Here is a 26316-nt window from a genome sequence, read left to right on the forward strand (position 1 = left end):
AAAGGCTAATTGATCATTAGAAAACCCTTTTGCAATTATGTTAGCACAGCTGAAAACTGTTGTTCTGATTAAAGAAGCAATAAAAACTGGCCTTCTTTAGACTAGTTGAGTATCTGGAGCATCAGCATTTGTGGGTTGGATTGCAGGCCCGTGTCATTGGATCACAGGAGTGATGGTTACTGATAATGGGCCTCTGTACGCCTATGTAGATATTCCATAAAAAATCTACCGTTTCCAGCTACAATAGTCATTTACAACATTAACAATGTCTACATTGTATTTCTGATCAATTTGATGTTATTTTAATGAACAAAAAAATGTGCTTTTCTTTCAAAAACAAGGACATTTCTAAGTGACCCCAAACTTTTGAACTGTAGTGTATATAAACTGTATATATTCTATCCAATCACAGGAGCCCACTCTCAATTTTTAAAATACACCACAGAGCATGTAGCCACGGAGGATCAATAGTTTTTTTTAAAACAACTGTGGATTAAGTTTTACCACAAGCACATAGAGGTAACACCTAAAATAAAGCCAACATTCACTGTCCCCATCTCAGTCAGAGTCATCACCTCCGCCGTAGTCAGAGCTCTTGTCGTCTTCCTCAGAGGAACTGGGGTCCTTGGTGCTGGCCTCCGAGATCATACCGTCCGAGCTGTCAACCTCTAGCACGTCATCGTCCACATACAGGTGGATGGCCCGTGCAGGGTGGCTAAGACACACATACACACGCACACACACACACACACACACACACACACACACACAATCACAAACATACACACACGCAGACAAAGCCGCAGTCAGAGGCCAAAGACGGGAAAGGTTGAGCAGGAATTGGCCTTTTAGATGAGGGGAAAATAACAACTTTTCAAGCGAAGCCATCTTGGAACACCATGTTTGCTCTGGATTAATCAATTGGTCTGGATTTTGTTTGAAAAAAAAAAAACATTCCATGTAGAGTTGGCTTTTGTTGGTGAGATTCGAATGGCAATTTCTTTTGCATATGTGGTTACACATGACATTGTTTACATGTACACCTAAAGAAGCACCCAATGCACAGAGATCAGAAAACCCAACAGAATGAGAGGCAAAGTAGTCCCTTCACCCATAGACCATAGATTTGGAACCCTACTGATATATTGTGTATGCCATAGACACCAGATCAAATAGAAAGTGACCATAAATGCACTGTCTAAAACAGAGACATCGGGTGTCAACTATCTAAAGGTTTAAAAAACTGCAATACAGTGACAGTCATAGTGAAATAGTCAATTCTTTGACATTTTTATGCATTTGAAAATAATGAACTTTATGTTAAGTCTAATATTTTATAAATGTCTGTTTTAAACAAGTGCCTTGGGTCTTGCAGTGAATATTGACATTATTTTGAGTATTTCTGCAGTAGTTGAACATTTTTACTGATTAAAAAAACAACATCTGCTTAGAAATACAAAATCACTTCAGAACAAAACAAAATAATATCATTGATCAGCAGTAAACCGAGACGGAAATGTAAAGACATCTTGTTGTGGACTTGTGGTTGAAAGGAATTGAACCAGATGAGAGAGAGACTGCTGCTACCTATACAACCATGGGCATTGTCTTACTAAGTGCTATGCGATTGGAAATTGATTGGGCAGTTGTTAGAGTTTGAAACTGGTTAGTAGACAATAACAATAGAAACACGGTACAGGAAATACAGATAAATATGAATGCAGGCATACTGTCTTTCCAGAAAGGTGCATGGCGGTAAGATACAGGATCCAGCAGATGGATCATCTACAGTAGTATTATTCTAAGGCACTTTTAGCATTTAAGTCTGCTCTTGGTAAAAAACTTCTGCCCAATTATAGGTCCAGGTTTTGGTTCCAAAGCTAGGTTCAGAGGAGAGTGTCCAAGCAGAAAAAGCATTTGACTGAGCACAGTCCCAGAGGTGAGCACCGCACAGCCCAGCCAGAGTGGGGAGACCGGGTGGAGAGATCCCACTCTCTCTTGCTCCTTCTCTCTCTCTCTGTCTTACCACACGGTAGGGTCCTTTCTCTGTCTGCGAGGTAGTTCCTCGGCCCCCTCTTCCACCCGTCTCTTCTCGCGACATCGTCTTATTGACATGATGATGACGAGGAAGATGACCATCAGCACAATGGCACCCCCGATGGCTGCAGCAAGCATGATCATCTCAGAGAAGGAGGCTTTAAAGGGAAAAGGGGTAAATGAAATAGACAAAGAGGTAACTGTCACTTTATCTATTCAAACAAGACTAGATGGCTGGTTCCCAGGGGAGGTAAATGATGATGATTTTATGGGATGTGTTAGGATTCTTTTAAATGCATCAACAGTATACATAGTATCCCACTACAGTAGCAATGTCGGCTAGTACCTCTTGTTGCTGTGAGAAAGGAGCTGCTGGATGGAATAAATGACAAATGGGTCAGATTGGTTTTGTAAAGATTGTTGGAAGGTTTTCACAGCCTGAGGCCAAAGATTGGACAGCAGACACGGCTACAGTATATTTTAACCCAGCACCCTTGTACGCTTCACAGTAGACAGACACGAACCTGTGGTGACCACGGTCAATTTCACCTCCCCCGCGTTGCCGTGGACGTCCGGAGGGTTCTTCACCTGGCAGCTGAACGTCCCGTTGTAAGTGAACTTGACCTTACGTACCACGATGGTGGCGTCCCGCCCCATGATGTCACCTGCCCATATCGCCCGCTTATGGAAACGCCCGTCCGGGGGAGGGTAAGGCCTCTCATGGTAATAGAACACCTGACATAGATTGGCACAATGCTTAATGAGATCACATTGCACCTCATTAGCGGGTAGTTAATTGCATCTAATTGACTTAATTGTCACCTCTGATTGACTTTCTCCAACAATAGTATTTCCGAAACAAGGTCATTTTTCTAAACTGTTCAGACAGATTTCAAAATGACTCTGACAAGGAGGTTGATGGTTGACTCAGAGGTCCTTGACAAACTACAGAATACAGACTATAAACACACACACACACACACACACACAAACACACACGGTCTCTGAACTACATCTCGAGGATGCCCAGAGGGTTCCACAATTAGCAAGGGTGACTCACTGACTCCTCCCGGCCAGGTCCGATGGGTCGGAAGCTCCATGAGACCGTGAGCGTTGCTGGGGTGATGGGCGAGCTGCTCTGGAAGGTACATTTCAGCCACACATCTGTACCGTTCACTGCCTCCACCTCCCCCGACGTTTCCACCCTCAGCCCACTGACCGGTAACAAGCCTGAAGCCACAGGAACACAGCACAGCACAGCACAGTTGTTATGCAACAGAAACTCTGCTAAACATACATACAACATCAATACTGTATGTTATCGATGTTTGTGTACAAACAGACCCCCACAGAAACACATTACAGAGAAAATGCTGGAAAATGAAAAAATTGGCTGCATTTTCCCATCTCCAGATAATGGATTGAGTGACACCCACAGAATGGAGTCTGCAGTTTGGTCTACACACACACACACACACCTCTGATATTACATTGGTTTTAAATCGCTTTGGTGCCATTTTCACAAGTATGTGTTACATTTTCACAAGTATGTGTTACATTTTCACAAGTATGTGTTACATTTTCACAAGTATGTGTTACATTTTCACAAGTATGTGTTACATTTTCACAACTCTTAGTACGAAAAAAAGATCATCAAAAAGGCAGTTGCTTCAAAACTATAAGCACATTTTTAATTGACTAAGTGCAACACACAAAATCAATCATACTTTTCCACCCAACGTAATCAGTGTATCATCTAGAGACAGAGATGGCCGCCTCGCTTCGCGTTCCTAGGAAACTATGCAGTTTTTTGTTTTTTTACGTGTTATTTCTTACACTAGTACCCCAGGTCATCTTAGGTTTCATTTCATTACATACAGCCGATAAGAACTACTGAATATAAGATCAGCGTCAACTCACCATCAGTACGACCAAGAATATGTTTTTCGCGACGCGGATCCTGTGTTCTGCCTTACAACCAGGACAACGGAGTGGATTACATGCAGCGACCCAAAAAAACGACTCAGAAAAAGAGGGAAACGAAGCGGTCTTCTGGTCAGACTCCGGAGACGGGCACATCGTGCACCACTCCCTAGCATTCTTCTTGCCAATGTCCAGTCTCTTGACAACAAGGTTGATGAAATCTGAGCAAGGGTAGCATTCCAGAGGGACATCAGAGACTGTAACGTTCTTTGCTTCACGGAAACATGGCTAACTGGAGAGACGCTATCCGAAGCGGTGCAGCCAGCGGGTTTCTCCACGCATCGCGCCGACAGAAACAAACATCTTTCTGGTAAGAAGAGGGGCGGGGGCGTATGCCTCATGGCCAACGTGACATGGTGTGATGAAAGAAACATACAGGAACTCAAATTCTTCTGTTCACCTGATTTAGAATTCCTCACAATCAAATGTAGACCGCATTATCTACCAAGAGAATTCTCTTCGATTATAATCACAGCCGTATATATCCCCCCCCAAGCAGACACATCGATGGCTCTGAACGAACTTTATTTAACGCTCTGCAAACTGGAAACGATTTATCCGGAGGCTGCATTCATTGTAGCTGGGGATTTTAACAAGGCTAATCTGAAAACAAGACTCCCTAAATTTTATCAGCATATCGATTGCGCAACCAGGGGTGGAAAGACCCTGGATCATTGTTACTCTAACTTCCGCGACGCATATAAGGCCCTGCCCCGCCCCCTTTCGGAAAAGCTGACCACGACTCCATTTTGTTGATCCCTGCCTACAGACAGAAACTAAAACAAGAGGCTCCCACGCTGAGGTCTGTCCAACGCTGGTCCGACCAAGCTGACTCCACACTCCAAGACTGCTTCCATCACGTGGACTGGGAGATGTTTCGTATTGCGTCAGACAACAACATTGACGAATACGCTGATTCGGTGTGCGAGTTCATTAGAACGTGCGTTGAAGATGTCGTTCCCATAGCAACGATTAAAACATTCCCTAACCAGAAACCGTGGATTGATGGCAGCATTCGTGTGAAACTGAAGACGCGAACCACTGCTTTTAATCAGGGCAAGGTGTCTGGTAACATGACTGAATACAAACAGTGCAGCTATTCCCTCCGCAAGGCTATCAAACAAGCTAAGCGCCAGTACAGAGACAAAGTAGAATCTCAATTCAACGGCTCAGACACAAGAGGCATGTGGCAGGGTCTACAGTCAATCACGGACTACAGGAAGAAACCCAGCCTAGTCACGGACCAGGATGTCTTGCTCCCAGGCAGACTAAATAACTTTTTGCCCGCTTTGAGGACAATACAGTGCCACTGACACGGCCTGCAACGAAAACATGCGGTCTCTCCTTCACTGCAGCCGAAGTGAGTAAGACATTTAAACGTGTTAACCCTCGCAAGGCTGCAGGCCCAGACGGCATCCCCAGCCGCGCCCTCAGAGCATGCGCAGACCAGCTGGCCGGTGTGTTTACGGACATATTCAATCAATCCCTATACCAGTCTGCTGTTCCCACATGCTTCAAGAGTGCCACCATTGTTCCTGTTCCCAAGAAAGCTAAGGTAACTGAGCTAAACGACTACCGCCCCGTAGCACTCACATCCGTCATCATGAAGTGCTTTGAGAGACTAGTCAAGGACCATATCACCTCCACCCTACCTGACACCCTAGACCCACTCCAATTTGCTTACCGCCCAAATAGGTCCACAGACGATGCAATCTCAACCACACTGCACACTGCCCTAACCCATCTGGACAAGAGGAATACCTATGTGAGAATGATGTTCATCGACTACAGCTCGGCATTCAACACCATAGTACCCTCCAAGCTCGTCATCAAGCTCGAGACCCTGGGTCTCGACCCCCGCCCTGTGCAACTGGGTACTGGACTTCCTGACAGGCCGCCCCCAGGTGGTGAGGGTAGGCAACAACATCTCCTCCCCGCTGATCCTCAACACTGGGGCCCCACAAGGGTGCGTTCTGAGCCCTCTCCTGTACTCCCTGTTCACCCACGACTGCGTGGCCACGCACGCCTCCAACTCAATCATCAAGTTTGCGGACGACACAACAGTGGTAGGCTTGATTACCAACAACGACGAGACGGCCTACAGGGAGGAGGTGAGGGCCCTCGGAGTGTGGTGTCAGGAAAATAACCTCACACTCAACGTCAACAAAACTAAGGAGATGATTGTGGACTTCAGGAAACAGCAGAGGGAACACCCCCATCCACATCGATGGAACAGTAGTGGAGAGGGTAGCAAGTTTTAAGTTCCTCGGCATACACATCACAGACAAACTGAATTGGTCCACTCACACAGACAGCATCGTGAGGAAGGCGCAGCAGCGCCTCTTCAACCTCAGGAGGCTGAAGAAATTTGGCTTGTCACCAAAAGCACTCACAAACTTCTACAGATGCACAATCGAGAGCATCCTGGCGGGCTGTATCACCGCCTGGTATGGCAACTGCACCGCCCTCAACCGTAAGGCTCTCCAGAGGGTAGTGAGGTCTGCACAACGCATCACCGGGGGCAAACTACCTGCCCTCCAGGACACCTACACCACCCGATGCTACAGGAAGGCCATAAAGATCATCAAGGACATCAACCACCCGAGCCACTGCCTGTTCACCCCGCTGTCATCCAGAAGGCGAGGTCAGTACAGGTGCATCAAAGCTGGGACCGAGAGACTGAAAAACAGCTTCTATCTCAAGGCCATCAGACTGTTAAACAGCCACCACTAACATTGAGTGGCTACTGCCAACACACTGTCAATGTCACTGACTCTACTCCAGCCACTTTAATAATGGGAATTGATGGGAAATGATGTAAATATATCACTAGCCACTTTAAACAATGCTACCTTATATAATGTTACTTACCCTACATTATTCATCTCATATGCATACGTAGATACTGTACTCTATATCATCGACTGCATCCTTATGTAATACATGTATCACTAGCCACTTTAACTATGCCACTGGTTTACATACTCATCTCATATGTATATACTGTACTCGATATCATCTACTGTATCCTGCCTATGCTGCTCTGTACCATCACTCATTCATATATCCTTATGTACATATTCTTTATCCCCTTACACTGTGTATAAGACAGTAGTTTTTTGGAATTGTTAGTTAGATTACTTGTTCGTTATTACTGCATTGTCGGAACTAGAAGCACAAGCATTTCGCTACACTCACATTAACATCTGCTAACCATGTGTATGTGACAAATAAAATTTGATTTGATTTGATTTAGAAATACAGTTCACATTACAATATGTGTTCATATGAAGCAATTACTTTTCACAATGCAAAATTCACATTACTTTTGACATGATTGTCTTCTCATTTGTTAAAATACATTTAGAGTTACTTAATCAAATCAAATCAAATTGTATTTGTCACATGCGTGGTAGACAACGGGTTACAGTTAAATGCTTACTTTCGGGGCCTTTTCCAACAATGCAGAGTTAAAGACCAGATAGAACAGTGAGTAAAAAATAGAAATGGTAACACAAGGAATAAATAAATACACAGTGAACAATGAATAAAAATAACGAGTCACATGGCTCTAAACATTTTAGGGAGTCTAAAATAATAGGTCTCTATACAGGGAGTAGCGCAACGCGTCGATGTGCAGGGGTAGGAAGTAATTGAGGTAGCAATTTACTATTCATATAGCCAGGGCTAAAGTGACTAGTTAACAGGATAGATAATAGACAGTAGCAGTGTGAAAATGTGTGTGTGTGTGTGTGTGTGTGTGTGTATGGGTGTGGCGTCAGTATTCATGTGTGTGCATGGTATGTGTGAGCGGGTGGCAGGGTAGCCTACTGGGGCGGCAGGGTAGCCTAGTGGTTAGAGCATTGGACTAGTAACTGAAAGGTTGCAAGTTCATATCCCTGAGCTGTTGTTCTGCCCCTGAACAGGCAGTTAACCCACTGTTCCTAGGCTGTCATTGAAAATAAGAATTTGTTCTTAACTGACTTGCCTAGTTAAATAAAGGTAAAATAAAGTGTGTGTGTTGGGGTGTCAGTGAGTGTGTGCATAGAGTCAGTGCAAGAGAGTTAGTGCAAAAAAGGGTCAATGCAGGTAGCCATTTGATTAGCTATTTAGCAGTTTTAAATATAAGGCTTGGGGTAGAAGCTGTTGGTTCCAGACTTGGTGCTTTGGTACAGCTTGCTGTGAGGTACAAGAGAGAACAGTCTGTGGATTGGGTGGATGGAGTCTTTGACAATTTTGTGTGATGTACTGGACCCTCAGTAGCGTCTTGCGGTCAGATGCCAAGCAGTTGCTATATCAAGTGGTAATGCAGCCAGTCAAAATGCTCTCGATGGTGCAGCTGTAGAACTTTTTGATGAACTGAGGGCCCGTGCCAAATCTTTTCAGCCTCCTGAGGGGGAAGAAGCATCGTAGTGCCTTCTTCACGACTGTGTTGGTCTGTTTGGACCATGACAGATCCTTAGTCATGTGGACACAGAGGAACTTGAAGGTCTTGACCCGCTCCACTACAGCCCAATCGATGTGAATGAGGGCATGCTCGACCCTCCGTTTCCCGTAGTCCACTATCAGCTCCTTTGTCTTACTGACGTTGAGGGAGAATGGGTTAAACCAGGGTCCCCACAGAGTGTTTCTTGGTAGTCTTAAACAAAACTACTTTGAAACAAAGGTATACACCGCACACACATGGTTATGGGCTTAAAAAAACAAGACACCTGCACCATGTCAGGTATTGAGTTGAAATGTATTCAATTTTGAGTTTGCATCACAATATTACACTTTATATACATCACAGAGGACTGAATTATAACAAAACTGTTTGACATAGAAACACCACATTTTCAGTGTTTAAAAAAAATATATGTTTATTAATTATGAAATTATGAAAAATATTAGTAACATTCCACCCATGATGCCACTAGGTCATTTGACTACAGTAAAGGTGTGATCTACACACAATATCCCATAATGTCAAAGTGGAATTTTGTTTGTAGAAATGTATTTGAAACTAATAAAAAATTAAAACCTGACATTTCTTGAGTAAATAATGATTAAACCCCTTTGTTACAGCAGCCTAAATAAGGTGAATAAGACTGCTCTTTGCCTTTGTAGGGCAGTTCAGGTGAATGCCCTGCCCTTGCCTTTAGTCTGCCTCCTGTCCCTCCTATCGCCATGGAAACGCCTTCCTGAAACAATGACACTATACTTTGCTTAAACCTGTTCTGCCTTAAAGATTAGTGGTTGACCTTTTGATTACTTGTCCTTAAAGACTAGAATGTTCCCATGTGGTTAGCCAAAAAGATTACAAGATAGTAACCCTGAATGACGAATGTGTGAACTACCAAACATATGTCACATTTCTTGTTTCCTGCTTGTAGCAGGGCACGTTTAAAGGAATCATTTTCTCTTACTTACAGTGCATTCGGAAAGTACTCAAACCCCTTCCCTTTTTCCACATTTTGTTACGTTACAGCCTTATTCTAAATTGGATTCAATAAAAAATGTTCCTCATCAATCTACACACAATACCCCACAATGACAAAGTGAAAACAGGGTTTTAGACATTTTTGCAAATGTATTACAAATAAAAAACACAAATACCTTATTATTTACATGAGTATTCAGACTCTTTGCTATGAGACTCAAAATTGAGCTCAGGTGCATCCTGTTTCCATTGACCATCCTTGAGCTGTTTCTACAACTTGATTGGAATCCACCTGTGGTAAATGCAATTGATTGGACATGATTTGGAAAGGCACACACAGGATTGTGTCGAGGCACAGATCTGGGGAAGGGTACCAAAACTTTTCTGCAGCTTTGAAGGTCCCCAAGAACACAGTGTCCTCCATCATTCTTAAATGGAAGACATTTGGAACCACCAATACTTTTCATAGAGCTGGCCGCCTGGGGGAGAAGGGCCTTGGTCAGGGACGTGACCAAGAACCCAATGGTCACTCTGACAGAGCTCCAGTTCCTCTGTGGAGATGGTGAAAACCTCCAGAAGGACAACTATCTCTGCAGCACTCCACTAATCAGGACTTTATGGTAGTGGCCAACGGAAGCCACTCCTCAATAAAAGGCACATGACAGTCCACTTGGAGTTTGCAAAAAGGCACCTAAAGGATCTCAGATCAAAAGAAACAATATTCTCTGGTCTGATGAAACCAAGATTGGCCTGAATGCCAAGCATCACATCTGGAGGAAACCTGGCATCATCCCTACGGTGAAGCATGCTGCTGGCAGCATCATGCTGTGGGGATGTTTTTCAGTGGCAGGGACTGGGAGACTAGTCAGGATCGAGGGAAAAATGAATGGAGCAGGTACAGCGAAAGTTCACCTTTCAACAGGACATCCACCCTAAGCACACAGCCAAGACAACACAGGAGTGGCTTTGGGTCTCTGAATGTCCTTGAGTGGCCCAGCCAGAGCCCGGACTTGAACCCGATCGAACATCTCTGGAAAGACCTGAAAATAGCTGTGCAGCAACGCTCCCCATTCAAATTGACAGAGAACAATGGGAGAAACTCCCCAAATACAGGTGTGCCAAGCTTGTAGCGTCATACACAAGAAGACTCAAGGCTGTAATTACTGCCAAAGGTGCTTCAACAAAGTACAGAGTAAAGGCTCTGAATACTTATGTTTGTGATATTTAAATGTTTTTGTTTTAATACATTTACAAACATTTCTAAAAACCTGCTTTTGCTTTTGTCATTATGTGGTATTGTGTGTAGATTGATGATGAAAAAAACAAACAGTTTAATCCACATTAGAATACAGTTGAAATGTAACAAAGTGTGGAAAAAGTAAAGAGGTCTGAATACTTTCCAAATGCACTATAAATGTTACATGATTTCATGACAAGTGTTTCTGCAGGGAGGGTGTGTAATGCAAGTCAAGGTGTCCTTGGATGAATGTTAGCTAGATGCATAACCAGCATTGTTAAAATAACTCTTTAATGAAATCTGACCATAGCTGTTCACATCCTAAAAGAAGAATATGTTCAATCGTAGTCCATGAAGCGGTCTTAGGATGATGTGCACAGCCATAACTGTATGTAACAAAAGGTTTACCCATTACAGTAAATATATATCCAAAATGAAGTTGCTGGGGTCTTTTTGATGGGGGGGTCACACTGCTTTACTAAAATTGCATTGGAAAACGCAGTACTCTAATTCAATACTACATGTATATGCCATTTTCGCTTTTATCCAAAGTGACAACAGTACACACTTTTGTATGTGACCCCAGTGTGAATCGAACCCACAACTCTGTTCTTGCTAGTGCCATGCTCTTACTAACTGAGCCAAATAAGACATGAGCGTGCCATCCTCCATCAGGCCATGGATGAGGCATGCAAGGACATCGAATCCAGACCTATGTCAGGCTTGTTTAGTAATACGGCCCTGGACATTTACTACGATGTAGATGAGAACCAATGGTCAAATGCTCCAGACAGGCTTGCTGCAAACTAGTACCTGCCAAACGCGATGTTTTTTCCATTCATTTAATTAGTTGAATTGTATTACAGGACACCTATGTTGTAATTATATCGGTAAATATATATTTTGGATCAACGGTTGTGTGGTGGAAGATGTCTCCAAACAAAATGAATGCACAATAAAAGGTTTTGAATATAAGACTTGCTGCGTTACAGGTGTTACCAGTTTGGAGTTTTGTACTAAGAGTTTTGAAAATTCCCCACATACTTGTGAAAATAGCACCAAAGCGATTTAACAAAACTGTACTAAACGACCTTGTCCCCAATTAAAACATAAGCCCTGCTTATTCTGTCCAGGTGTCGTCCGAGTTAAGATTGCCCTGTTTGCTTTGTGTTCTGAGTGAGTGTGTGTTCCAGGTAGAACCCTTTAGGAGCCATGTAGAACCCCCTGTGGAAAGTGTTCTACATGGACCCCGAAAGGGTTCTACCTGGACTCAAAAGGGTTCTACCTGGAACCAAAAAAGGTTCTTCGAAGGGTTCTCCAATGGGGACAGCCAAAGAACCCTTTTAGGTTCTAGATTGCACCTTTTTTTCTAAGAGTGTATGTTTACCCATTTATACTGAACAAAAATATAAATGCAACATGCAACAATTTAAAAGATTTTACTGAGTTACAGTTCATATGAGGAAATCAGTGAATTTAAATAAACTAATTAGGCCCTAATCTATGGATGTCACATGACTGGGAATACAGATATGCATCTGTTGGTCACAGATACCTTAAAAAAAGACCTCACAATGGGCCTCAGGATCTCATAACGGTAGTTTTCTGCATTCAAATTGTCATCGATAAAATGCAATTGTGTTTGTTGTCCATAGTTAACAGTATGCCTGCCCATTCCATAACCCCATCACCACCATGTGGCACCTGTTCACTACGCTGACATCAGCAAACCACTCGCCCACACAATGCCATACACATGGTCTGCGGTTCTGAGGCCGGTTGGATGTACTGCCAAACTCTCTTAAATGACGTTGGAGGCGACTTATGGTAGAGAAATTATTATTAAATTATTAGGCAACAGCTCTGGTGGACATTCCTGCAGTCAGCATGCGAATTGCAAGCTCCCTAAAAACTTGAGACATTCGTGGCATTGTGTTGTGCGACAAAACTGCACATTTTAGACTGGCCTTTTATTCTACCCAGCACAAGGTGCAGCTGTGTAACGATCATGCTGTTTAATCAGCTTCTTGATATGCCAAACCTCTCAGGTGGCTTCACCTACCTGCAGTGAAGCCACTCAACATTACATTACATTCAGTCATCTAACCGTCTCCCGTCCAGAGCGACTCACAGTAGCATGGAACATGCTGGATGGAACATTTCTGGGATCTTTTATTTCAGCTCACAAAACATGGGACCAACACTTTGCTTGACCAACACTTTATATTTTTGTTCGGTGTAATTGGAAGTAGTGTTCTGTCATTGAAATGGATGGATTTTCTTTCTTTTTTTTTTAGAAAGAGCAATACCTCTTTTTAACAGGGTAGGCAACAGGGGTGTTGTCCAACCTAATGACCAAGCAGAACATGACCTAGTCCTTTAAACCTCTGGGAAGATATGATCGGAAGTACATGGTTGTATTCATTAGGGCACACTGTAGCAAAACGTTTTGCAACAGAAAACAAAATTGAACAGGTACAGGTCAGTCACCTTCCCACTTCAATTTGTTTTCTTCTGTTTGTGCTAATGAATATGACCCAGGGTCTATAAGGTCCTTTAGGGGCAAACACATGCACTTGAACCAGCTACATGTGATCTTCACTTTAACTGGATAACTACTGTATATGGCTGGCAACCAAATACAGTCATAATACTAATCGCTCTGATCTCGCCTCAAAATGCATGCATCCCTCCCGCACTGAGAGGGCATTTGAAATGGATATAAGCCTATGGGTCCATATAGACTGGATGCTTGTTTATCTAATGCGTTCACTCATGTAGCTGGGAAAACAGCTGCTGGGCTGGGCTCCCCAGGAACCTATCTCATCCTTATCAGCAGCGCAGAGGGCTTCCTGTAGGCCACATTACTAGTAACCAGCCCCACTGTACATTAGACAGAGAGGGCCCTCTCTCTTCACCCCCACCAGAGGAGTTCCCCCTGGCCCTAATGTGTTTTAAATTGCCCAAAATCATTGGGGGGGGTTAGTTGGCTGTTTTGTCTTGGGGGTGGGGGCGGGGGGTTGGTAGAGGCAGACTGATTGGGGCAGCAGGTAGCCTAGTGGTTAGAGCGTTGGACTTCTAACCGAAAGCTTGCAAGATTGAATCGCTGAGCTGACAAGGTAAAAAATATGTTGTTCTGCCCCTGAGCAAGGCAGTTAACCCACTGTTCCTAGGCTGCCATTGAAAATAAGAATTTGTTCTTAACTGACTTGCCTAGTTAAATAAAGATTAAATTTAAAGAAAAATAATAATAAATTGGGCCTGCCTTGAGAAACAGGGCAAAATTCTCAGGGATGAGAAAAATGCCTGTATTTAGGAGATCTGAGCTGGCTAGCTAGGCCTCTATCAGTCCCAGTTAATGACTGTGGCTGGCAGAAGGAGGATGAGGAAGAGGCTCAGACCTGGGCCAATCAGTCTGTCTGTCCACAGCAGACTCCACACTGGCTTTGTTGTGAGCCAGGCATCACCCCAATACATTTATCCTCTAGCAGGAAACTGGAGGGGGGGGATGCGAGGGGAGGTGGACTAAATTGGCTCCCACATGGTACTTATTTACAGTAGGTTCATCCAAGCTCAAGTATGTTAGGTAATCGTCTTAAACATCACACTATGAGCCGCACATCATTTGAATTTGTGTACAAATGTTTAATCATTTTCCTTTCATTTATTAGAAGCATAAATGGCACTTATTTCTCTGGCATTAAATAATTGGCCCTGATTTAATTCGGAGATGACGCCTTCTGCTAATGCAGTAGCTTTTTGATTCCAGTGTTACTGATGAACAATTACTTCTCAGGATTTCTGAATCTAACTTGGGTTTTAATAGAGATTTAAAAAAAGCTTGTAAAGTGTGTACCAATTACTTTAATAGTATATCATATACGTTATTATATGCTATTTAATGAGGAATTAGTGACAGTTACAATTACAAAAGGCACATTACTCAAATGAAAGCAATTGTTGATGTTATAAGCTGCACATCTAGCACATTCGGTTCCTTGGAAGTTGTGGGAACGTAAGGTTTTGGTTTCTCATTGGTTCTGGGAATGAAGCCATAAGTTTCCTGGCTGGTAAAACTGAATGTTTTTTCCACGTTCTGAGAACAGAAGGGAAAATTCCACCTGTTCAGGGAACATTTTTATAGGTTCTGACAACATTTTACTATGGTTCCCTGAAAGGTTTCCTAGGAGGTTTTAATAAATTATAGGTTAGTTGAAGGTAATTAAATACTGTTCAGAGAACACACTGCTAGCTTAGTTTGTGTTAACTGCTTAACGCCAAGCACAGATAGGACAAAAGGAAATTAATTTCCTTAAGCATTAATCATGCAAACATATTTATTATTTTATGGTGGCACAGCATCCGTGAGTTTCAAACCTGTTCTGTATTCATGAAACAATCCACTGCGCCACCAGGATAGAGCTAGCATGCCATGAAGTGTGGCAAGTAGCCTAGTGGTTAAGAGTGTTGGGCCAAAGGTCGACTAAGTGAAAAACCTGTTGGTGTGCCCTTGAGCAGGGCACATAACCCTATTTGATCTGGATAAGAGCGTCTGCTAAATGACAAAAAAAAAAATTGTATATTTTTTTTGACTATTTTTTATACAAAGTTGTGGACTCATTAAGATCAGGTGTGGCCAATTAGTGGGTGTGGCCAACACACCTGAATATACTTAAGATAGAGGATAAAGTTTTGTTGACGCTGAGAACAGAATGTGTATGTTTTTAAACATTGCTCATGTTTTGTGGTTTACCTGGAAAGTTTTGTTAACTTTCTCGGAACAATTAGACACACCTGATCTTAAGTGCTTGTTTCCTTTGAAATCCAGTCTGTTTGAAATTACTCAAATGAACAGCTTTGTATGAATTTAAAAACCATGGTATGGTAGCTCCATCTTGGTGGCACAGTGGACTAATTCCATGGATCGAGAACATAGGGTCAAATCTCACTGATACCATGCCACAATAAAAATAAGTTTTTGCATGATTAACGCCTAAGCAAATTAATTTCCATTATCCTTTCTGTGCTTGAAGTTCAAAACAGTTAACCCAAACTAAGTCTTATAGAAACATTTTCTGATAATATTATTTAATTACCTTCAAATAACCTATAATTATCAGGTTTCAGGTATGACCCTGATGCAGAGTGTCAAAGAAACAAACGTTTATTTATCATACAGGGGCAGGCAAACTACAGGTCAAGTCAGGCAGAGGTCAGTAATCCAGAGAGGGTGCAAAGGTCCAGAACGGTTGGCAGTCTCAGGGTCAGGGCAAGCAGGGATCAATAATCCAGAGAGGTGGGTCAAGGTATAGAACAGCATGCAGGTTCAGGGTAGGCAGAACAGTCAAAACTGGAAAGGACTAGAATACAGGAGCAAGAACAGACAGGCGCAGGGGGAACAAACGCTGGTAGGTTTCACAATAACAAAGCTAACTGCCAACAGACAAACAGAGAACACAGGTATAAATACACAGGGGATAATAGGCAAGATGGGTGACACCTGGAGGGGGGTGGAGACAAGCACAAAGACAGGTGAAACAGAGCAGGGCGTGACAATAATTTGCGTTCTCAAAATGTTAATAAAACCTCCCAGGAAAACTTTTAGGAAACCAAATCCATTTTTTGTCAGAATCTCCACAAAACGTTAAAAAAATTGCACACCACAATTCAGGGCGTTTCTTCATGTGGTCGTTCCTTGATATCAGGAAACGCCCATTGGTGCCTGCCATTGGTCAGTTCTGATGGTTTCTCGACACAGATGATTTGCTTCCATAGCAGGTTAGGATAATTAGCATGGCAAGTTAGGTGAATTAGTGTGGCAGGTTAGGAGAATGAGGTTAAGGTTAGGAAACGAGTTAGGGTTAGACTTAGCTACAATGCTACAGTTGTCAACAACTATTGTCCCCGGCGCGAATTAAATGGCCACGGACCAATGGCGAGCATCATAGGGTGTAACCTGATATCAAGAAACGGTCTGTAATTAAACCCTTCTTGTTTCACCGACCAGGAAACGTATGGATTCGTTCACTGGCATGGGAAACATCGTTTTTTTTGCCAAAGTAAATGAAATAGATAATAATCAAAAATGAAATAAACAATAAAAAAATGAACAGTAAACATTACACTCACAAAGGTTCCAAAAATAATAAAGACATTTCAAATGTCATTATGTGCAAATAGTTAAAGAACAAAAGGGAAAATAAATAAACATAAACATGGGTTGTATTTACATTGGTGCTTGTTCTTCACTGGTTGCCCTTTTCTTGTGGCAACAGGACACACATCTTGCTGCTGTGATGGCACACTGTGGTATTTCACCCAATAGATATTGGATTTTATCAAAATGGAGTTTGTTTTCTAATTCTTTGTGAATCTATGTAATCTGAGAGAAATATGTGTCTCTCATATGGTCATACATTTGGCTGGAGGTTAGGAAGCACAGCTCAGTTTCCACCTCATTTTGTGGGCAGTATGCACATAGCCTGTCTTCTCGAGAGCCAGGTCTGCCTACGGTGGACTTTCTCCTTTCCTTAAGTTAGGGTCAGTCACAGTGGTCAGGAATTCTGCCAAATAGCATTCTAGTTTGCTCAGTTTTTTGTTAATTATTTCCAATGTGTCAAGTAATTATCTTTTTGTTTTCTCATGATTTGGTTGGGTCTAATGTGTAGCTGTCCTGTGGCTCTGTGGGGTCTGTTTGTGTTTGTTAACAGAGCCCCAGGACCAGCTTGCTTAGGGGACTCTTCTCCAGGCTCATATGTCTATTGGTGATGGCTTTGTTATGGAAGGTTTGGGAAACGCTTCCTTTTAGGTGGTTGTAGAATTTAACAACTCTTTTCTGGATTTTGATAACTAGCGGGTATCGGCCTAATTCTGCTCTGCATGCATTATTAGGTGTTTTTTGTTGTACACGGAGGATATTTTTGCAGAATTCTGCATGCAGAGTCTCAATTTGGTGTTTGTCACATTTCTTGAATCCTTGGTTGGTGATCGGAATCCCAGACCTCACAACCATAAAGGGCAATGGGTTCTATAACTGATTAAAGTATTTTTTAGACAGATCCTAATTGGTATGTTGAATTTTATGTTCCTTTTGATGGCATAGGCCCTCCCTGCCTTGTCTCTCAGATCATTCACAGCTTTGTGGAAGTTACCTGTGGCGCTGATGTTTAGTCCTCGGTGCACAACTGAGCAAGAGGACAAGTACATTAGTGTCTAGTTTGAGAAACAGACGCCTTACAAGTCCTCAACTGGCAGCTTCATTAAATCGTACCCGCAAAACACCAGTCTCAACGTCAACAGTGAATAGGCGACTCCGGGATGCTGGCCTTCTAGGCAGAGTTGCAAAGAAAAAGCCATATCTCAGACTGGCCAATAAAAAGAAAAGATTAAGATGGGCAAAAGAACACAGACACTAGACAGAGGAACTCTGCCTAGAAGGCCAGCATCCCGGAGTCGCCTCTTCACTGTTGACATTGAGACTGGTGTTTTGCGGGTACTATTGAATGAAGCTGCCAGTTGAGGACTTGCACTTGTGCAAATCTAACGAGTTGTTTTTACGTAATGTACAAGAAATGGTTGCCTCTTTCATAAACGGTGGGATTTACATTGGATCTGGAAGAACAATGTAAGGCAAATCAACCAATCGGCACGGCTCTCCCCTCGGACTCAGGAAATTGTGTTCTTTACATTATTTCCAAGGTCGTGTCTGAGTTGCTTTTTCTTCCCACTTCATGACCAGACTCCTAGTCCGTCGGGAGGAAACCTGACTCTCTTACAGGTTTGGAGGAAGATACACGTGGGCCGGGTCTCCTACACACAACAACACAAAGCCTAAAAAGACTAGAGACTCTCTTCTCTCCTTTGTGGTCAGAGATTTCACAAGCCCAGGTTACATTTACAAGAGCTCTTTCATATTGGGAGAGTAGAGCCGAGTTCAGGTATCAACCTGTATTCTCAGGCCAGGGCTACAGAGAGAGGGGCAGGGCCAGGGGTGTTGAGTGTTCCAGTGGTGCCGTGCAAAATATATGGTGTGATAGCTCCCCCTTGCACAGTAGGCTACATACTATCACTATCACTCTCTCTCTCTCTCTGTCGCTCTGTCTCTCTCCCTCAATCCCTCCCACATAGGGCTGTGGTGGTCATGCCATTTTGCCAGCCATCAATTTAATAGACACCATCCCAATAAATCCATTCTTTATTTTATGCAGGTTTAAAAAACAACAACAACATGATGATATGAAGAACATGTATTTCAGAAGAACAGAATATGTTGGCCTACTGTGTGTTAGTTATATGGCTATGCTCCATGCCATGGGCTCTGTAGGCTTGTTCATTTAGCAGACAAGATATGCTTAGAAGTCCGTGCCATCATTTTTACATGACTTTATAGTACGAACAAAATAAATGAACTTAGCTGAATAAAATAGAAAGGATATTTTTACCATTACAAAGCGAGTACGCAGATGAAGTGTCTATGTTGAGCGTAAAAGTGATCATTTGAAACAGGTCCTAAGTGGTAGATTTAGAGTTATTTGGCTACGTTAGTTGTGAATGATACAAACATTAGAATGTCCTAGAAATCAAAACATATAGGGGATGCATGATGCCACTATAGACTATTGATGATTTGAGAAAGTAGCAAAAAGAAGTATGCGCTCTGTTCCTTTCTCCAGGCTGCACAGCTGTTCTCTCATCAAGAGATCATATTTTCAGACTATTCTCAATTGGATCTTGTCTTTTGATTTAGCAAAAACACATGTCATCTGTATGCACTCAAATAGCGAATGGAGGCCTCACGCTTTCCCTCCAGTCCGTTTTGTAGGATACCTGGGTTTTATAGAGGATCGTGTGCAAGATGAGTAACTGAGAAATAAATACAAGAAGACTTATTTCACTCCATTCATCAAACACTGTTTGAGAAGCATGCTCTCGCTGCCCGACAGGTGATATTCCGCCCAAACTCTGTATGCCATGGACTCTCCAACCTTGTTCCTGCAACAACCCAGTGCTTAATTTGGAAAGCAAGTCAAATCTGTTTGGGAACATCGATAGTAACATGTTTTCGCAGGAAAACATATTTCACTAAACTGTTGACAGCCCGCCTGCGTGCTCGAAGGTAGGAATAAAGGAGAATGAAGAGGAGATGGAAATGCATGGTGGTGAGATATTCTATATAGCTCAAGGTAATATGTCACTCAATGAATTATGAAAATATTTTTTTAAATGCCCTATTACTAGGCTATTCAAAATCAAACAAAATACAACTCACTCTAATTGTAGGCTAACTGTAAACCGCCCTGCACAATCAATGAACCATCAACATCACCCAGGGCTATACGTTCTCTCCCAGACTCATGGATAGACATTTTGGAGCATACTGTAGCATAAGGTAACCAGTCCATCCAGTCTGCATAATAATACAGTCCACACTCAAAGGCTAGACCAATTATGTACCAACGACATCTTAAATCAGTTTTATGTTTTACTGACATGCGTAACATGTGGTAGGCTATGTTTGTATAACGACATAACCATCATTTTAATTCAGATTTTTTCCCCGGGTTTACATAAGAATAAGCTCTAATATGCATATGGGGGTTTTGAATTAATCACCACCTTAAAAAGCGATGTCCGTTTCTTTGTTAGGCTTTGAAACAACATCCACAACCACCATGTTTTGCACTGTCTCAACCTGCTGTTGATCTTCTTTCTTCAAATTGATCATCACAGTGAGGTGAGTTTTAAAAGTAGAATGGTCCTACTGTTTTGATGATAAGTGTGTGATGTGATTTTCCATTGCATTTGCATTGATGTCAGAGTGGTTAGAGGGACAATAGAGTCCTGAGTACCGGGCCATTAGGACCTGATGGTAGTTAGCATTACTGTGACTCAATGGTCAAATGGAATTTCATTGCGGTCATGATTCCTGACTGCCGGTGTGGCGGTAATACGGTCACCACAACAGCCCTAGAGGGAGTCCCACTCTTTTCCACCCCCTTCTCTCTCTCTCTCTCTCTCTCTCAACTTCCCCCTCTCTACCTTTATTTACGAATTTAGGGGTGAACTGACAGACTAGAATTAATCTTGTACTATTGGCTAGGAGAAGTCTGTTTACGATAAAGAAAGGATAAACATTTAATCCATCAAACCTCCTCTCCCTCAACGCTGACTCAAGACGTTCTCCACAGATTGTTGATTTGGATTCATTATTTTAAGTGGGCCTAGGTCCAACCCAACAAAATCACTACCGCCCACACCAATAACGCTCTAATGCGCGGAAGAAGACTTTTCCACGCACCATATTTAAATTACAGGTAGACATTTTGTTTAGTTCCATAGCGCCTTAGAGGTGGAGGATGACTTTGGAGCAGATAATAGAATGGATCAATTCATTTGAATATGTAAGTTTGTCACAGGGACTCCATAAAACATTTGACATACATGCAGTCTCTCACAGCGACAATTCTCTCATGCTCTGACATGTAAAGGCTTTCATCAACGTTCGTCACTTGGCTATTTAGCTGTTTCTATGTAGCTGATTCTTGAATCATTTCCTGCTGGCTCTAACGACGTCAGATGAACAGTCTGAAGTTACTGGAACTGATTTCTTTTTCCAGAGGAAACCCACTAGAGTTAACTGGAAGTTCTTTCGTTTACATTATTGACAAATTGTTTGGAGAACAATAGAACAGGCCCCACAACAACTTTGTCATGCACAGGGAAGTACATATGAAATCAAACCATTGTTTCAGCTTAGGGCCAAAACCGTTCTCATGAAAATAATCAGGAGTTTTAAGAGTGGCTTTGCATTGAAAGCCCGGGAAAGCAGGTCCATCCATTGACTTTATGAGGCTAGCTTATAGGGTGCAACTTGAGATAGTCACTTGGTCTATCAACTATGCCCCTGGGCTGCCCATTCACTTTCTGCATAAAAGGTGTGTTGACTGTTTAGCATGTCAAAAACACACAGATTTCCTTAGTGATATTGACCATGTACTAATACCAGAGGCGGTCAGTAGTGGAACAGAAGCGACCTTTCTCTATTATGGCTAATTAGATGTTATCAACTATGCCAAACTGCCACCCAAATATCTGGAGGTTAGATAACCAGCACAGGCAATTCACTATTGATTTGAACTCACGTGTCTGTGTGTCAAGATGGTAAACCTGAATATGAAAACAAGCTGACACATGCATGGTTGTGTGCCTGTGAGCTCTCATGGTCACAGGCACACAAGGCTGGTTGATAGGAAAGGATAGAAAGGAAGTGTAGGTATTTACTTATGAAAGGAAACTCAGTCATGGTAAGAAAGAACATTTATCACCAATGGCAGAATATCACATAATGGTTAAGAGAGTATTGGGACGGCTTCCAGTTCATGTTTTGGCTAAAGAGGGCAAACAGGGATATTTACAATATCGAAACAACGTTTCTCTCTGGCCCAGAGTAGTCCAAAAGAGCGTAGAGAAGGGGTAGGAAACCCTGGTCCTGGAGGGCCGCAGGCACTTGATGTTTTTGATTTAACCGACCTGGAAGACCAGGTGTGTTGAATTTAGACAATCACTGAACTGATCAATTAGCTCAGTTGGTCAGGTGTGGTGTCTAGTTGGGACAAAATCCTATTATATCTGCAGCACTCCAGAACAGTGTTGCCTGCGAGCTCCTCTTTATTGGTCTAAAATAAGATTTTGCCTCGACAGTTTAGTGCTGCTACAGCCTAGGCTCCTATAGTGTAGAGGACACGCATGAGATTGATTCTTAGCCTAAATGCAATATATTTGAAAAATGTGAACATTTGAAAGAGTGAGAGTTTATACAGTTGCGTGAGTGATGCTCAAAAGTGTCAACAGTTTGTTGTCAGTAAATTGCTCAACAACAATATCAACAAGGCAGGTCCGTCAGGCTCTAGTTTTGTCGCAGCTGGACTACCGCCGAGTCACATGGTCAAGTGCTGCAAAGAGGGACTTGGGAAAATGACAACTGGCCCAGAACAGGCTGGCCCTTAAATGGACACATACAGCTAACATTAATAATATGCATGTCAATCTCTAATGGCTCAAAGTAGAGGATAGATTGACCTCATCACTACTTGTTTTTGTAAGAAGTATTGACATGTTGAATGCACTGAGCTGTCTGTTTAAACTGCTAGCACACAGCTCGAACACCCATGCATCAACCGATCTCTCTCAACCGAGACCATTCATGTGTGGGGTTGCTTCTCAGCCAAGGGAGTGGGCTCACTCACAATTTTGCCTAAGAACACAGCCATGAATAAAGAATGGTACCAACTACAGTTTGGTGACGAACAATGCCTTTTCCAGCATGATGGAGCACCTTGCCATAAGGCAAAAGTGATAACTAAGTGGCTCTGGGAACAAAACATTGATACTTTGGGTCCATGGCCAGGAAACTCCCCAGACCTTAATCCCATTGAGAACTTGTGGTCAATCCTCAAGAGGCGGGTGGACAAACAAAACCCCACAAATTCTGACAAACTCCAAGCATTGACTATGCAAGAATGGGCTGCCATCAGTCAGGATGTGGCCCAGAAGTTAATCGATGGCATGCCAGGGTGGATTGCAGAGGTCTTGAAAAAGAAGGGTCGACACTGCAAAAATTGACTCTTCATGTAATTGTCAACGAAAGCCTTTGACACTTATGAAATGCTTGTAATTATACTTCAGTATTCCATAGTATCTGACAAAAATATCTAAAGACACTGAAGCAGCAAACTTTGTGAAAATTAATATTTGTGTAATTCTCAAAACCTTTGGCCACGACTGTACTACCCACCACTGCGACCTGTATGCTCTTGTTGGCTGGTCCTCGCTACATATTCGTCGCCAAACCCACTAGCGACTTATAGTGTCATCTATAAGTCTTTGCTAGGTATAGCCTTATCTCAGCTCACTGATCACCATAGCAACACCCACCCATAGCACCACGCTCCAGCAGGTATAGTTCACTGGTCATCCCCAAATCCAACACCTCCTTTGGACGTCTTTCGTTTCAGTTATCTGCTACCAATGACTGGAACGAATTGCAAAAATCACTGAAGTTGGAGACTTATATCTCCATCACTAACGTTAAGCGTCAGCTGTCAGAGCAGCTTACCGATCGCTGCAGCTGTACACAGCCTATCTGTAAATAGCCCATCCAACCAACTACCTACCTCATCCTCATATTTGTTTTTGTTTTTCTGCTCTTTTGCACACCAGTATTTCTACTTGCACATCCTCATCTGCACATATATCACTCCAGTGTAAATTCCTAAATTTCAAGTACTTTGCCGCTATTGGCCTATTTATTGCCTTACCTTCTTACTTCATTTGCACACACTGTATACACATTTCTCTATTGTGTTATTGACTGTATGTTTGTTAATCCCATGTGTAACTCTGTGTCGTTGTTTTTGTCGCACTGCTTTGCTTTATACTGCCCAGTTCGCAGCTGTAAATGAGAACTTGTTCTCAACTGGCCTACCTGGTTAAATAAAGGTGAAATAAAAAAAATACATGAAAAAATACCACCAGAGATCTCTTCACAGTCCAGAAGTCCAGAACAGACTATGGGAGGTGCACAGTACTACATAGAGCCATGACTAAATGGAACTATATTCCACATCAAGTAACTCACGCAAGCAGTAGAATCAGATTTTTTTAAACAGATAAAAAATACAACTTATGGAACAGCGAGGACTGTGAAAAGTCACACACACAGGTACAAACACCCAACAACAAATACATATAACATACACACTATACACACACACGTACACCTGGACTGTGTGTAGTAGTAGAGTGGTGGCCGGAGAGCACACAATGTATTGTGATATCTGTTGTAAAATGTGTTTTAATGTTTAAAATTTCTATTATAATGTATATTAATGTCTTAATTTTTTTCTGGGCCCCATGAAGAGTAGCTGCTGCCTTGGCCGCAGCTAATGGGGATCCATAATATATACAAATACAAAATATTGTCAATCTTTATTTGTACAATTAGTCAGGCACTCTGTCAATATGAAGGAATTATTGCTCGGCACATGCTGTCAATGTAAACCTAAGCAGTTTGTGCTTTGCTTGCACCTATGCATATAATCCATTTATAGCATACAGTTGGACACTACTAGAGATTAAGTCAAGGTTAAATAGGCCTACTGTTCTCCAGAGGAATATCAATGAAACTAAAAACGTGTCAATTAACTTCAATTAGTCCAGCAGGCTCCGTTGTATACATGTTAACTTAATAGCCAAAAATGTGAACTATTTTCAGTGTCATCTGTTTATAACATATCCACTGAGGGTCTTTGTATGTGCCAAGATAGTAGCTCATATGATACACTAGCGACATCCTTTGGCTTGTTGACGGGAAACAGGTGGACCTTCCTATCCGGCGGTCAACATCTCGAGAACCCTTGGCTTGCACGCAAGCACGGATACACATGATCAAAAGAAGGAAAGTAATTATGTTGCATGAAGCTTCAAAACAATGCGTCTTTTCCTCAATACCGACAAATAATGTAAAGTCATTAAGGGGCTATAAGCAAGTTGCATTTTATAATCACGTAGGAACGCTCAGGCGACCAACCCTATACGGTAGCAACGCATGGAGCCAAATTCCCACTTCCCTTTGACGCACATCGGACACTCGGGTCAGGTTGGAGACTTCCGGTATTCATAATGTTTTCGCCACTTCAGTGCTCTAATGCATAGAACAGCTACTCCAATATCTCACGATAGCATCGTAATGATGTGTCGAGTGAAGGATGGAGGAGAAACATTACGGACACGAAATAACCTAACCATATGATCTAAACTACTATAACCAGAGATTAATAATACCCACAATTACTATTCTCTTGGACTAGTTTCCATTGTTTGGATTAATTCAAAATTAGTAGAGCATAAATCAAAACAACTTCGCACACTCACCTGAGGCTGCCAGTCCGGACAAGAGGACGAGATAAAAATGGTTTACGCTCATTGGAAAAGGTGTCCGGAGTCGACCAAATTGACTTGATCCTTGTGGTGTCCCCACCAACCCACTGAATAAAATCAAAATGGACTGGACACTTCGATGCTATAAACTCGCTGAACTCTTCTGGAACTGGAGTTTAGACTGTCTGTAAACCCCAATCCTATCCGCACTGACTGGCGGTCTCAGACGATGTGGGACACGTCTCAACTCGATCCTGCCCTCGTCATTTTGACGGTCTCCCACCTTTTTCGAGCGGAGTAACAAACTTTCACTCTATTCTTATCTAATTTTCACTTGCTGAAGTTTGACGAAGACAACAATTTTTATATTATTTTCCAACCTGTTGAGCCACCAAACTTTTCAGATTTTACTGCCATTCCATTACTTAAACATTTTTTTTGTCAGTGGCAAATTTATATCCAGACTAAGATGGTGCCCCCAACATAAATGTAAACAGTGAAATTAAAACACATCAGCGTAAAACTTTTTTAAGGCTTCATAAAATGACATGTTGATGCTGTAGTCTATACCTGAGGCAACGAGTTACACCAAAGGCTGTTTATATCCCCCTATTGTATGTTTATGCCTATAACATAATTTGCAAAGCATTTTTAAGCCTAGTGCTTATGAAGAATGATATGCTTTTAAGCCTTTATGTAT

The 26316-nt window shown here is 42.3% G+C and overlaps 1 protein-coding gene across 2 annotated transcripts; it reads right to left on the minus strand.

Moving 5' to 3' along the window:
* Window positions 1–315: 315 nt before the first annotated feature.
* Window positions 316–26056, minus strand: LOC112265196 (myelin protein zero-like protein 2). 2 transcript variants are annotated; one of them, XM_024442290.2, is made up of 5 exons: window positions 25611–26056; window positions 3098–3267; window positions 2562–2772; window positions 2027–2195; window positions 316–715 (listed from the first exon to the last, which is right to left on the minus strand). In XM_024442290.2, exons 1-5 carry the CDS (start codon window positions 25660–25662, stop codon window positions 559–561), a joined length of 759 nt encoding a protein of 252 aa, XP_024298058.1. In that variant the 5' UTR covers window positions 25663–26056; the 3' UTR covers window positions 316–558. The 2 variants fall into 2 exon arrangements, with proteins under 2 accessions (XP_024298058.1, XP_024298060.1); XM_024442292.2 differs by lacking the exon at window positions 316–715 and having other exon boundaries at window positions 1261–2195; window positions 25611–26055.
* Between the last annotated feature and the right edge of the window lie 260 nt (window positions 26057–26316).

This window comes from Oncorhynchus tshawytscha, linkage group LG13 (genome assembly GCF_018296145.1).
Source record: "Oncorhynchus tshawytscha isolate Ot180627B linkage group LG13, Otsh_v2.0, whole genome shotgun sequence".
NCBI lineage: Eukaryota > Metazoa > Chordata > Actinopteri > Salmoniformes > Salmonidae > Oncorhynchus > Oncorhynchus tshawytscha.

What these genes read in the sequence shown, in the direction of transcription:
- LOC112265196 (XM_024442290.2), bottom strand. Translation starts at nt 25,662, where the DNA reads ATGAGCGTAAACCATTTTTATCTCGTCCTCTTGTCCGGACTGGCAGCC. An exon ending in GTCCGGACTGGCAGCCTCAG is followed by an intron (nt 3,268 to 25,610) that starts GTGAGTGTGCGA and finishes CTGTGGCTTCAG; the next exon opens with GCTTGTTACCGGTCAGTGGG. An exon ending in GACCTGGCCGGGAGGAGTCA is followed by an intron (nt 2,773 to 3,097) that starts GTGAGTCACCCT and finishes AATCTATGTCAG; the next exon opens with GTGTTCTATTACCATGAGAG.